The 13,940-nt window shown below is 54.2% G+C and overlaps 1 protein-coding gene across 1 annotated transcript in view; it reads right to left on the bottom strand.

The window, feature by feature from the left end:
• Positions 964-13,940, bottom strand: part of ASS1 (argininosuccinate synthase 1) — a 51,351-nt gene continuing 38,374 nt past the window's right edge. The window contains exons 12-15 of the mRNA XM_018055982.1: positions 12,120-12,251; positions 6,880-7,036; positions 2,445-2,510; positions 964-1,270 (exon numbers count right to left, since the gene is read on the bottom strand). Of these exons, the coding sequence (XP_017911471.1) occupies positions 1,225-1,270; positions 2,445-2,510; positions 6,880-7,036; positions 12,120-12,251 (401 nt within the window). The 3' untranslated portion in view covers positions 964-1,224. The remainder of the gene's footprint in view (positions 1,271-2,444; positions 2,511-6,879; positions 7,037-12,119; positions 12,252-13,940) is intronic.

Genomic DNA, 13,940 nt, shown 5'->3' with positions numbered 1-13,940 from the left:
AAATTTCTTTTGAAAGAAACCCTCTGGGATTTAGAGGGGGTAGAGGTCAGAACCAGGACAGGGTTCTGAAAAACCGGCACTCAAGTCTTCCCAGTATCTCACCAGTTTAACTAAGTTCTAAATGGTAATCAGTTGTGAGAAAAACAGTATCTCAGAGAATCCAAGCTAAGAAATGCCACCAGCTCCCGCAATACCTGCCAGAGTATCGTGGTATCTGGTGTTCTAAACCAGAGATTCACGCTTCTGGTCACTTCCCTCTTGCTTCCTTTTCCCTCTCTGCTGGTCCAGGCACAGGGCATCCCACTGGCCATTTCCCCAGGCCCGATCCCTGGGACTGGGATTCTGATTGGCTCAGCTCTAGTCAGGTGTCCAGCTATGGTCCAATCAAATCTGATCAAGGGGGTGGAGTCCAGTACCAACATGGCAACTTTGGGTTCCTGGTTTGGGGACGAAGGATGGAGGGAACCTTGTAGGCTAGATGGACCATCTGCCCCCAACCCCACCCCCAAACTGTCTGCAGCTGTCCTCTCTGCTCAAGCTTTTCTTCTTACTCAAGTTCTTCCTCCTCCATGACATAGACTACTCAAGGCCACCCAGCCATGATGGGGGGAACCTGCTGTGGTCAGTCGTGGCTACCATTCCCCGGAGTCCATTGTTGGCTGTGGGCTGGACTGCCCCCAACTTTGTCACTTAAGCTCTCCTGGGTTTCCCTGGCATGTGCCACAGGGCCACAGTTGCTAACAAATTCCAGGCTGCTGGGCTAGAGTCTGACCAGGGTGGTCTCTTCTGGATTCCATGGTTTTTGCTAAAGAGAGGGGTCAGTTCTTCCAGGTAAATGGGTTCTCTGGCAAAACGTGGCCTTCGGCAGCACTTTAGTCGAAAAACACAAAGGTTGGTCTAAGAAAAGCATGATCTGCCCCCGTCCCCCCACACACACATTCTTACCCCTCTCTGCAGAAATAAAGAAACAAAAGACTAATATATAATTTTTTTTTAATTCTCCTCAGGGCAGCCCCCCCCCCCCCCGCTCCCCGCCCCATCCCTCTGTCTGTGGACCACTTCTGCAGGCTACAGGGGACTATTGGAACAAAGCTGCAGCCTGGCACCCCCACTACGCTGCCAGACCCAGAGAACAAGTCACAATCACAAATTATCACAACAATTAGCAGCTACACTTGGGAGATGGGTAAAGTGAGGCGGCCCAGCTCTGCATTGTCAGCTGGTCTATTTGGCGGTGACCTTGTTCTGGAGGCGATGATATTCCTTCAGCCTGTAAACCAGATTCAAAACAAAGAAAAATGTAAATTAACAATAACAACATGCACTCAGTTCAATTAATTCAGGCAGAGCTGGGGTGGCGGGGGGCAGCTGTTTGTTAAGACGTGTGTGAAGTTGTCTTTTTATTCTCCCTCTCTTTTCTCCTGCCCTGGCCCCTCCTGCCCTCCAATCAGGATAATGTAATTAATTTATCTTAGGGGGAAAACATTGCTTGTCATTGTTGCAGACAAAGCGTTTAACTGGCAATGGGAGAAGTGAAGAGGCCATTATGAAAACCCAGTGTGTTTGGAGCCATTTAAAAGGGTTAGAGTCATGAAACACAGGGTGAAGGAGGCGGGGAGGTGGAGGTGACGGCCCGCCTGGATTCGATGTCTCTCCCAGTCTTGGCTCCAGGGACGGGAGGCTGGCTCTGGGAGAAAGTGGGTCTGTGCTGAGGGCACGTTATCAGGGAAAGGAAAGAGACTCATGCCTTCTTTTTGACCCCTTCCCCCTAGGAGAAGGAAGCTAGTGATTAAGAACCCAGAGCCTGATAGACTGGTTGCCAGGCACCGTGCCCTTCCTGGGCACCAGGGTCTGGGCAGCGTGCTTGATTTCCATGGCCTGGACTCGAACTTCCATCACACCTATGAGGCAGGCATGGTTAACACCTCTACTAGTGATTTCAAGAGGTTCGGAAGGGGTGTGAACCCAAACTGCAGAACCAGGACTTGAACCCAGGTCTGAGTGGCCTCAGTTGGTATGTATCACGCACCCTGGGCCATGGAGATCCGTGTCTCCAGTTAGACCTGCATGGGGATGACAAGGCAGGAGCTGGTGGCCTTCTGTGGCTCCTTTCTACCTCTTGGCCATCTCCCTTGCTAAGCTGCTCGGGAAGGGGGCTCCCGGTGGAGTCCCTGTGGTTGGAGAGGATGGGAGTGAGTGTCAGAGGCAACTCAGAAACCCGGAACTCAAGTGCCTGGGGCTCTGTGGCCCTTGGCTATCAACAAGTGTGCCTTCCAGTCCTGCAGAGACTGGGTCCAGAGCAGGCACTGCGGACGCTGTGGTTGAGGGACAGGAAGGTGGGGCTTGTCTAGGGCACAGCAGTGGTCGGAACACCGAGGTCCCTGCAGAGCTGGCTCCCCACCCCTGGAGGGTCTGAGGGCCCATCAGGGGCCAGGGCTTCTCACCTGAGGGAGTTGATGTTGATGAAACCAGTGGCATCAACCGGCTCATAGTCTCCCTGCACGTTCATGCTGCACAAGAGTGGGAGCTCGTCAGCATCCGGGGGACCCCAGCCTCACAGACACCCCGGCATTCCCCGTGTGCATCCAACCCTCCCTGCACCCTGGCTCTTCACTGTTTTCCTTCCGGTTGGGGGAGCCCTCCCCTGTGCCAGGGCTGGAGAGCAGGGAGCCACCACCCTGCCATGCAGATGGGCGCGCTGGGTCCCGGCCCTGCCAGTGCCAGCCAGGTGAACTCCTGCCCACCAACCAGAGGGTACTGCACCTGTACCCTCAGGACACGCATCGGAGCCACCTCTGCCCTCCGGGTGTCTGGGAAGAGCCGATGATGTCCAGCGGTCTGAAGGCCTGGGAGGCTGAGGTTACACACCAAACAGCCTCCGACATGTGTGAAGGTGCCCTGCGAGCTGCAGGGAGGCCCCAGCCTTCAGGATTTGCCCACGAAGCCTTTTTGACCTTGTCTGCCCAGCGAGTGAGACCGAGTCTAATCCATCTTCAAACCTGGGCACCATCTTCAAACCTGGGCGTCAACGCCCATTGCCCTCAACAGAACAGATTTTTTTTTCCTCCACATATAGTTTCCATCTTACAGATTCAACAGCCTTCCTCTTTTGATTGTTCTCGCTTGGCTGCCCTTCGGAACCCTTCCCAGCCACAGTCATTCAGATCCGGTCACCTGGTTGGGTATCCTGGCTCCACCCTCAGCACAGACATTAGGGCAAATATTTTTGCTCTTTGAGCTCCAGTCTTTCATTTGTGAAATGGGACCTTCATCGTTACCATTTGTCGTCGTTGTTGTTTAGTCGCTCAGTCGTGTCTGACTCTTTTTCGACCCTATTGTAGCCTGCCAGGCTCCTCGATCCATGGGATTTCCCAGGCAAGAATACTGGAGTGGGTTGCCATTTCTCCTCCAGGGGATCTTCCCGACCCAAGGATTGAACCCCACATCTCCAGCATTGCAGGCAGATTCTTTCCTGCTGAGCCAGCAGGGAAGCCCCTCCAGCATTGTCACTAGCTCCACATAAAATGATGTAGCTGGCATCTGGTAAGCACTCAGTGCCGCTACCATCATGCATTCACCTGCTCATTTACTCAGGTATTTATTAAGCACCTACTACCCGCCAGGCACCGGGCCAGATGCTGAGGAAACAAGGACCAGGCGGGAGCAGCTCCCACGTGGAGGGGCGGCGGGTGCAGACATAAGCAATCAATCACCCACCTGCCCTCGATAATTTATTTATTGACTGTGATCCACTCTTTGAGGACAAGTTCAGAGTGTTGTGGCCTCAGATCTGACTCCACCAGGCCACCCTCCGAATCCCCCCGGGGGAAGGAGTCCCTCCCGTTTCTCACAGGGCCCCTGTTGCATCCTGCCCTGAATTAGCCCCTTGTCTTCATGTCTGCAGAACTCTAGCCTCAGGATAAAGCAGTCTCAAGGTTCTCACTGACACGGAGGTGGCCTGCCCCCTCAGAACCCTTCTCCAGAGAGGTAAGATGGGGGGGGGTGGTTGCGGGGTGGGGGGAGCTAAGGGGATCTGCTGTTCTTTTTCCCAGACCCCGAGGCTGTGCCTTTGACTGGCTCTTTGTGGACTGTGGGCTTGTACTGTGGGCTTGTAGACTGTCAGGGGAGGTTTTAAAAAAAAATCATTATAAACTGGAGTCTCTGCGCCTGGCTGCCCTATGGCTTGTCGGGATGCGGGCTCTGGGCCTCCCCCCACCACGCCCTTACCCTGACCTTCACGGGACCTTGAAGCTGGCACATGGAACTCCCACGCTCCCTCCTTTTCACCTCTGTCGGCTCCTCCAGGGCTCAGGTGGCTGAAGTCACCAGGAGCCGATTAGCAGGCTCCTGGTAAGCGGAAAAGATACCAGGCTTCCAGGGGGCTGTGGCTTGGGACCCTTCCCCAGGCAGGGGAGAGCCTGGACCAAACTAAAGCATCGGCCTCCTCGAATGGATTTTACAGATGTTGCTGCGGTGATAAAGCTTAACACGAGCCCTCCCTGAGCCACCCAGCCCCAGCCCCCACCAACCATCAAACAGACTTCGGACACCTGGCCTCACTTCTGCTCTCCAAGTCACCTTGTCCCCTTTGGAAGGGTCCCTGTATTCAGCCCAGGGAGAAAGCAGGGCCAATCCTGTTCCCCTCCTCCCTGGCCGGCCAGCCATCTCTCATGAGTCAAAACAAACTCTCCCACCCTTTTCCCCCAGACTGGCCCTTCAGACCACCCCAGCAGCCCCTGCCAAAGAGAAGCCCACCTCTGGGACAAACTTGTCCCACCAGACTGCCGAAGAGTCCCAGAGGTGTTTCTCGGGAACTGAAAAAACCTCTCTTAAAAAACTGTAGTTTGGGTGGTGTGGTGGTGGGGGGGTACACTGTGGAAAAAAGAGTTTACAATGAATTTTTTTTTTTTTTTTTACCTCCCCTGACGGTCTACAGAAAACCTCTGTGCTTTTATTTTTGTTCATTCGAGTGGCTCTGACCTGCTCTGTAATTACGTTACTTTCTACCTACTGTGCCGCGGCATTTCCAGTTCTGCTACCTCTAGGGGCTTCCTCGCCGGTCCCTGTGACGCTGTCACTCAAGGGCTTTCAAGTCAGCGATGTAGAAATCAGAAAGAAAAGGGAAATGGTCGGAGACACAGTGAGAATAAATGCTCCTGCTTTTCTCTCTTTTTTTCCCCTTTCCCTTTTTACTTTATTCATTTAATCTCCCCGAGTGAGACTGTAAGGCTTAATGAAGGGTTGGACAGATTATTAGAGGCTGTAGATTTGGAGGGGGAGGGAAGAAAGAGCCAGAGAGAGAAAGAGAGAAGATAATTTGACATTTACCCCGACTGATCTAAACTGATTCAGTTATATTTATGGCTTATAAAGTGTTTAGAAAGATTGAAGGGGGGGAGAGAAGTGCAACATGGCAAAGAGAACAGAGAGAGGAAAATAATATTGACTGCCAAACAAAACTCGTACTTTAATTCCCGACTGCCTTCCGGGAGGGGCCACACAGGGCCTGGGACTTGCGTCAGGTGGGGTTGCCTGTCCCCACCTCTTGTTTGACCAGGTGACCTCCAAAGGGGCCACTTGGCTCCATGGTCAAGGCCAGTCTCTCATTCAAGATGCAAACACAGGTACAGCTAATAGGAACCTGCTAAAGAATCTGCCTGCAATGTAGGAGACCCAGGTTCAATCCCTGGGTCAGGAAGATCCCCTGGAGAAGAGAATGGCAACCCACTCCAGTATTGTGGCCTGGAGAATTCCATGGACAGAGGAGCCTATTGGGCTACAGTTCATGGGGTCACAAAAGAGACTCAGCAACTAACCCTTTCACACTTTCACCAAAGACCCAGCCTGCCAGGTCTCCTCAACCTCTCCCGCAGCCATTCAGCTCCCTCACCCTGACCCATCGGGGAGGCAGCTCTTCAAGGTTCCCTCCTGGCTCCCTCTCACCCAACTCTGTCGCTCCCCATGGCAGTCTCCTCTTGGCCTTACCACCCAACGTCTTCAGCCTATGTTTCTCATTAACTCTAGCCCTGTGTGTCCAACCGCCAACTATAGTTCTCCTGGCCCAAATCTCAGAGAAAACTAACCCTCAAGATGTCCAAATCCAAATGCGTGATTTTCTCCCATTCTCTCAACTCAGTCGTTGCCATCAAAGTCTACCCAGTGGCTCATGCTGGAAAGCCCGGGATGGTTCTGAACTTTTCCATCTCTCTCCCCATCCAAGCCCTTTTAATTCCACCTCCTAAATATCTGCCAAATCCATCTGCTTAACTCTATTCCCAGATCCAGCAGACTGGTCCAAGCCTCCAGCATGTCCCACTGGGAGGCCTGGTGTCCACCCTTGCCAGCTCCCACCTCACTTCAATCCAGAGCAGCCAGAGAGGACCAAAGCCACAGGTCTGATGTGTCCGTCCTTTACAATCTGGCTCCAGGGCCCTCCCATCCTGGAGTTCTTATTGTGCCAGGGATGTTCTGGGTTCTTCCACAACTTGGACTCTCTGCACAGGACAGTCTCTCTGGAAATGCTCCCGCCCTGCCTCTCCCCCTGGTACAGTCCTTTCTTTCGGAGACTAGCTCAGAGAGGACTTCTGCAGGGACGCGTCTCCCCACCCCCGTTATTATACCCAACCCAAGTATCCTATATCTCTGGGTGGTCCAGCACCACCTTCCCTAATCCTACCCTCGGGTGATCCTCTGACTGGGGCTTTCTCCCCACCTAGGCTGTAAGTTCCATGAGGACAGAGGTGGTGTGGATGCTCTTTGGGACTGTCTCCTCCACGCCTTGCACATGCTTGGGAGCATCCTTGCTGAGAAAGACAGTGAGAGGAGATGCTAGACCTGAGGGTCTGTGCCCAGCTGGGGGCAGGGGAGGGGGGCACCTACCTCACGAGCTCCTCATTGTAGAGGGACAGTGGGGACTCCCGGCCGAGAATGTACACCTGGCCCTTGAGGACGGACACATGCACTTTCCCTTCCACGCGCTCCTGGGACTTGGCGATGCAGTGGCGGACAAACTCACACTCGGGGCTGTGCCAGAAGCCTGCGTGGAGGGAGACACAAGGGTGCTAGTGAGGCCCGCTGTGTTGTCTGCCCCAGGCCAGGATGTGGCGGGAACTGGGATCCACACGAGGCACGTCCCCCAACCTCGCCCCGTCATGGCAGACGTGAGCCTGGGAGGGAGGCAGTCCTGTGTCTATGCTGTTCAATGCGGAGTCCTGGCTCAATGTGCTCTTGTAAATGACCACACGGAGGAGCAAGCCCACCTGCCCAGTCCTGTGACTCTGTAGGGTTCTCTCCCAACCCCTGCTACAATGCAGTCACCTCTCAAGGGTCAGGAGGAGGGGTTTTAACCTACTGCTTCATGCCACAGATATTCAGGGAGCTCCGGAGGTCAGGTGCTGGGGAGACAGCAGTGAAGGGACCCCCATCTTTTGCCCATGGGGGCTCAGTCTTATCAGGGCAGCAGACTGATAAATTAGGCAGAAGACCTCAAGTAGGACTCAGATATAAGTCACTGAGTGATGGGGGTGCCCAGCTGGTTGGTGGGTTTGGGGTCAGCAAGACTAGGTGTGTGGGGCCTTCACCTCCCTGCGCCTGTTCCCCCATCTGCCAAGTGGGAATGACCCTTCCTTCCCCCACTCCCACGGCCAGCAGGCTTATTGTGTGGAGGCCATGGACTCAGGACTGCTGTGAACACTGGGCCAACAGCCAGGCAGAGCCCCACCCCTCAGGGTGGGCAGAGCCCTTTGAAAAAAGTGCCCTGTCTTAAACCAGGGATCTAACCCGTGGCCCCTGCATTGGAAGCCTGGAGTCTCAACCACTGGACCATTAAGGAAGTTCCTGGACTAGCTCTTTGAATCCTCCCAAAGAGTCTTGGGACAAACATTTCTCTTAGCCTCTCTCTTTTCTGTGTGAGGAAGTTAAGCTCACGGAATTTGAGGCTTTTCCCCAGTCACATAGGCTGTAGTGGTGGGGGCTGGACCTGACCTCAGTGGGCCCGAGTTCTAACAGCTCTGCCTTGTATGATTGTCTTGCAGCTTTGCCGTCTGCATCTAAAGCACACTGAGGTGCCTGAGAAATACATCGCACCCCACCCCTCCTGCCCTGAATGCCTCAGGCCGGGGAGGGCTGTGTGTTCAGTCCCGTCTTCCCAGGGTCTGGACAGCGGCTCCTCTCAGTCTCTGCCGAGGGCAGGGGGCTGTGATCGGGGTTGGGGGAGGGACAGGGTGAGGGGTAGGATTTCTCTGAAACGGAGCTGGAAAGGTGAGCCCACCTGGGCAGCTGTGGGGCCAGATGGTGTGTGATCTCCTGCCCTGATAAAGGGTCAGGTCAGCCCCAGGTCTGTGGCTATTGTCGGAGACTAAGGCCTCCGGGGGCACCTGCTGAGGCTCTCTGTGGGAATGGGGAGCAGGCCCTCCCGCAGACATTGGGGAGGGCCGGGCAGGGAGAGAAGGGGTTGGGTCCTCACTCTCCTACGCTCACCTCTGGCTCCACCTTGACAGGCCGCGCAGCCTCTGTGCCTTGGTCTCCTCGTTTGCACAGTGAGGTGCTACCCACCACTCTCTAGGGGCTGTGTGGATTCAGCGGGCGCTTCTGCTTTTGAGATCTGAATGTGGCCTGCCGGTCCTCACTGTATCCAGGGCGACAGACACCCCGAGAAGGAGAGAACCTTTCCAAACGCACACAGAGAGATCCGGAGTGCTCCTGCCTCTAGCCCAGACTCCCGTGGGAGGGGACACTGAGGGCCACACACCCCTCCCCACCCCATGCCCCAGTGGCTCGGCCACCTTTCTAAGTCAGGGTAATTAGCCCATTAGGGTCACAGGCTGGAAGAGAGGCAGCGATGTAGCCAGAGAAGGGGGCAGAGAACCCAGTAGGAGCTCCTGGGCTTTTATCTCAGGTCTCCCAGCTGCCTCCACGGGGGCCTTGCACTCAGGTTTCTCTTCCCAGCAGACCCAACCTGGGGTGGTGGGACAGTGAGCCCTAAGCACTGCCCTGGGGAGACCCTGAGTGTCCCAGGCTGGGGGTGCATGGTGGGTGGGGCTGAGCCAAACTCTGTATTAATTAGGATGACAATCCTCTGTGTATTATACCCATTTTACTGTTGAAGAAACTGAGGTGAGGGGAGAGGTGAGCTACACCCCCTAAATGAGAGGGGCCCTGAAGCTGGGGTTCCTGCCAGGATGACCCTGCAGGGTGAGGCCCATGTCTGGTCCTGGAGGGAGGGTGCCTGTGAAAACTTCATACAGCCACATTAGGAATTTGAGAATGGCGTGAGAGTAGGGAAAGACAGTGGTCACAGAAGCTGGGGCAGCTGGGAGTGGCCCCGAGACAGAAGGGCTTTCTTGGGCCTCAGTCTCCCCGGGCCCTGAGACCACAGTGGCTCCAAGGAAGCCAAGTGCCACAGCAGAATGATCAATCTGCAGGGGGAGCTAGACAGAACAAGAAGGGATCTGGCCCAGTGCCCTTTATCCTACAGGAGAGGAAACTGAGGCTGAGGGAGGAGACAGACTCAAGATCTACCCAGCCAGAGGCAAAGCCCTGTTCTGCGTTCACATTTGGAGACCAAGTCAGGCACTCTCCTAGAGGCTTTGCAAATATCCATGCAATGCATTTGTGCTAAGTTGCTTCAGTCGTGTCTGACTCTTTGCAACCCTATGGACTGTAGTCCACCAGGATTCTCTGTCCATGGGATTCTCCAGGCAAGAATATTGGAGTGGGTTGCCATTTCCTTCTCCAGGGGATTTTCCCGACCCAGGGATCAAACCTGTGTCTCTTGTATCTCTGGCATTGGCAGGCGGGTTCTTTACCACTCACCTATGTATTGAGTCCTCACTGTAAGACAAGCAGCCTCATCTCCACTCTTCAGAGGAAGAAACCAAGGCACAGGGGGCTTAAGGAATGTGCTGAAGCTAAACCCCACTCTCTAACATTTATGCATCCCTAATGTGAGAAATCCTATCACACAGCCCCTCGGAGCTGTTGAGGAAACAGGCTGCTGCCGGAGGCCAACCTTAACATCTATGGGGGCCTGGACATCAGAGGCGCCTGGCTGAACTTAATAACAACTACCTGAGAGGAGCCTCCACTCTGAGGTGTCATTTCCTTTGAACCTAATCACTGTAACCTTTGGGGATTTAGGGGGCTCAGTGGGTGACAGCAAGGACTCAACACAGGCAGCCTGGTGCCGAGGCACCAGCCCCTCAGCTAGGGGCCAACTTGTGCCCCAGACACCCAGGGTGGGCCTGTACACGCCAGTGCCCCTTGGTCATCCCTCACAAATGGGCTCAGCCCACCTTCCATCCCCTGGCATCTACTGAAGTGGCCGAGAACTTGGCCTCTGAAGCCAGCTTATCCTGGGCTCCAAGCCACGGCTCAGCGGCTCTGAAACCTTGGACAAGCATTTTCATCTCGCCTCTGTGCAGCTAAGATTAGGTAATACCCGGTTCAGGGCCAGGCAGCAAGAGGCGGCAGCCGATCTTGCATGGGGAGCCTGGCAGCCTGGTCTCCGCTCAGCCCCCATGGACGCCCCAGAAGCGGCCTTGGCCAGGTGCTGTCCCCCATCACTGCCTGCCATAGCTTAATGACTCTCCCACTTTGTAACCAAAATCCACCTTTCAGCGTGGAAACCCCACTGAGCACGAGAGTCCGCAGGAGACAATGGTATTTAAACACCTGTCTGTACCTGGGAAGAGGGGGGCCCTGGGGTTTCAAAGCTGCTGGGAACAATGGGAGGGAAAAATAATGCCAGCCAATAACCACCATGTCGCCCTGAAATCCCGAGATGAGTTATAGCTATTCCAAGGTTTCAGAGGAAGCGAAACTTCCAAGTGGGGGACCAGCGGAAGAGGTGAGACTTATACCAGGCAGTTACTATGAATATTAACTTTCCTAGGGTCCTTCTGACATCCAGGCTCCCAGAGAACGGCAGTCCATCCTCCCAACAGCTGAGAGGGTCTGTTATGACATGATTTCTCAAATTAGGGAGATGTGAATGTTATAGAATAGGCTCAGCCCTTTCTAGAAAGGGCCAGATAGTAAATATTTTAGGCTCTATGGGCCACGTAGCTGCTGTAGCTACTACTCAGCTATGCCAGAGCAGTTCCAAAGTGCTCAACAACATGGACACAAATGAGCAAGGAGGTGCCAAAAAAACTATTTGTTGGTGTTTAGTTGCGAAGTCATGTCTGACTCTTTTGTGATCCCATAGACCGTAGCCTGCCAGGCTCCTCTGTCCATGGGATCTTCAAGGCAAGAATACTGGAATGGGTGGGCCATTTCCTTCTCCAAAAAACTATTTATGGATGCTGAAATTTGAATTTCCTATGATTTTCATATTACATGAAATAGGTACTACTTAAAAAATTTTTTTCCTAACTATTGAAAAATGTAAAAACCATGTAAATGGTCTTAGCTTATGGGCTGAACAAAAACAGGCAACAGGTTGGATCTGCTCACTCCTTTTACAATGTCTGGGATGGATCTGGAGTCAGGAGGCCTGGTCAGATGGCAGGTGAGGCATGGAAACTCAGTCTCCTCACCTGTGAAATGGGTACGTGTGGCCCTGGTGGCTTCCCAGTGGGGATCTGGCCCATGTAGTGCTCAGGCCCTATTCTTGGTCAATATTAGGCAGTTCATGGAGTTGCTTGAGGGGTTCTGCCTGGAGACAGGCTGACCTGAGGTCCAGCCCAACTCGGCCACTTTCAGCTGGGTAATGCTCTATAAGTTCCGTTTGCCCGGAGCCTTGGTTTCTGGCCACAGTTCTCTTAGGAACTTGGGGGAGGGGGCCCTCCGGGACGGCTCAGTCCCCACATGGTGCCAGGTACCCGGCACATGCTGGATGAAACTTGGCAGGATGCTGCCCTGGCCCCCTCTGCAGTCCCGTGGGTTGCAGGCAGCAGAGCTGCAAGACGCCCCGGGGAACTGGCACGCTTCCCTCAAGACCTCATGAACCAGGCAGTCCCACAGTCCGCTCCTCGCTCCTTGTCTCCTGCCCACTCTCCAGCCCCTTCAACCTGCATCTTTCAGGCTCTTGCGCAGGTGGCAGTGGGTGAGCTGGGACTGGAGGAGGAGGGTGCCCCTGGGTCAGGGAGGGAAGGGAGCCAGCTGCAGGGTCTACGCACCCGTGTAGACCAGCTCGGCGAATTTCAAGCCCAGGCCTTGCTTGATTTTGCGCACTTCCCGGTCCATGGTGAAGGCCTCAATATCTAAATGAGCGTGGTAAAGGATCGTCCCCGCTGGGGTCTCGTAGATACCTAGCCATTTTTCCAGGCAGGGGGAAGAGAAGAAAAAAAGAGAGAAACGCATGAAACCCAAACTGTCAGCCAATGACAAAAAAAAAAAATAATAATAATGACTCGTCTGACAGGAGACAAGCCGGTCGGACCCATTCACTCCCAGCTTGCTGCAAAATGCATCTGCCATTATGTTCACGCTGGGGCCACGACAGTCCACTCTGCGGCTTGCGGAGAAAATGTCTAGATGCCCCCCTTTGCAGAGGCCCTCGGATGCTGGAAAATGACAGGGTTTCAGAGCCGATCCCCCCTCCTCCCCAACTCATGCCCACCGGCCCGCAGCTGAAAACCTGTAATTAAACCGATTCTGCTGGAGCCCAGGGCCCTGAACGTCCCTTCCTGCCTTCCCCTAGGGAGCCAGGGGAGGGGACGGCTGCTCACACACATGCACACGCGTGGACACGTGTGCACACACATGCCAGTTTCGGCTGGCGGCTCCGCTGCAGCCTCATCTCTGCTGAGAAATCCTCACCACCTTGGTCAGCTCGGGGCTGACCTCACTGTACCGAGGGGGAAACTGAGCCTCCCGGGGGGAGGGATGTAGCTGAAGTGGAGCTGGGAGCAGCCCCCGAGCGGTGCTGTCTGCTGCCCTGTGGGCCAGCAGGTGATGACCTTCCCGGAAGGTCGCGGGAAGAGTCTTGATCAGTGCTCTCCCCATCATCTCTGGCCCGAATCCTGCATTTGCTAAACAACCTGCTTGGACCACACTGCCTCCAAGTGACAAGGGGGCGCCTGGCCCTGGGAGGGAGATCTGATGAGTGGGCGCCATCCTAGGTTTGGGGACACTGAGGCACCAAGAGGCAGAATTGGCAAAGGCAATCCTGGCAGTGTGGCCCCATGAGTCAAGTTCGGGTGAGCACCTTGGATAAACCCGCCTTGTGTCTGCTGTCCTGATGAAGCGGTCATAACCCTCCCCCATGAACACCACCCCCAAAAGTCCCTTTCTTCCCGCCAAATAGTGTTATGGCGTTAAAGGGACAGATTTTTGGTTTTCCTCAAAATTTACGTGGTCATCTTTCCACAGAAGGGATTCATACGCCCAAGTTCATGGCAGCATTGTGCACAAGAGCCAAAAGGTGGAAGCAATCAGAATGCCCAACAATAGAAGGATGGATAAACAGAAAGAGATATTTCCATAGTGAAATATTCAGCCTTAAAAGGAAGTCCTGATACACGCGAGGACAGGATGCGCAGTGAACTCAACCAGAGACAAATCACCAAGAGACAGATACTGCGTCATCCTGCTCACATGAGGTTCCTGAGAGTCCAGCTCATAGAAACCAAGTAGAATGCTGGGTGCCAGGGGCTGGGGAGGGGGAGAGGGGAGTTGGTGTTTAATGGGGCCTCGCTTTGAGAAGACGAAAGCGTTCTGGAGATGCAGGCTGGTGCTTACACAACATGAATGGTGTCCTTAATGCCACTGAACAGGACACTCAAACAGTTTAAATGGTAAGCTGTACGTTTTGTATTTGTTGTTGTTCAGTTGCTAAGTCATATCCAACTCTTCGCAAACCCATGGACTGCAGCCTGCTGGACTTCCCTGTCCTTCACCATCTCCTAGAGTTTGCTCAAATTCATGTTCATGGAGTCGGTGATGCTATCTAACCATCTCATGCTTTGCTGCCCCCTTCTTTTGCCTTCAGTCTTTCG

The sequence above is a fragment of the Capra hircus genome, chromosome 11 (assembly GCF_001704415.2).
Source record: "Capra hircus breed San Clemente chromosome 11, ASM170441v1, whole genome shotgun sequence".
Lineage (NCBI taxonomy): Eukaryota > Metazoa > Chordata > Mammalia > Artiodactyla > Bovidae > Capra > Capra hircus.
This window is presented reverse-complemented; position numbering and strand designations above follow the sequence as displayed.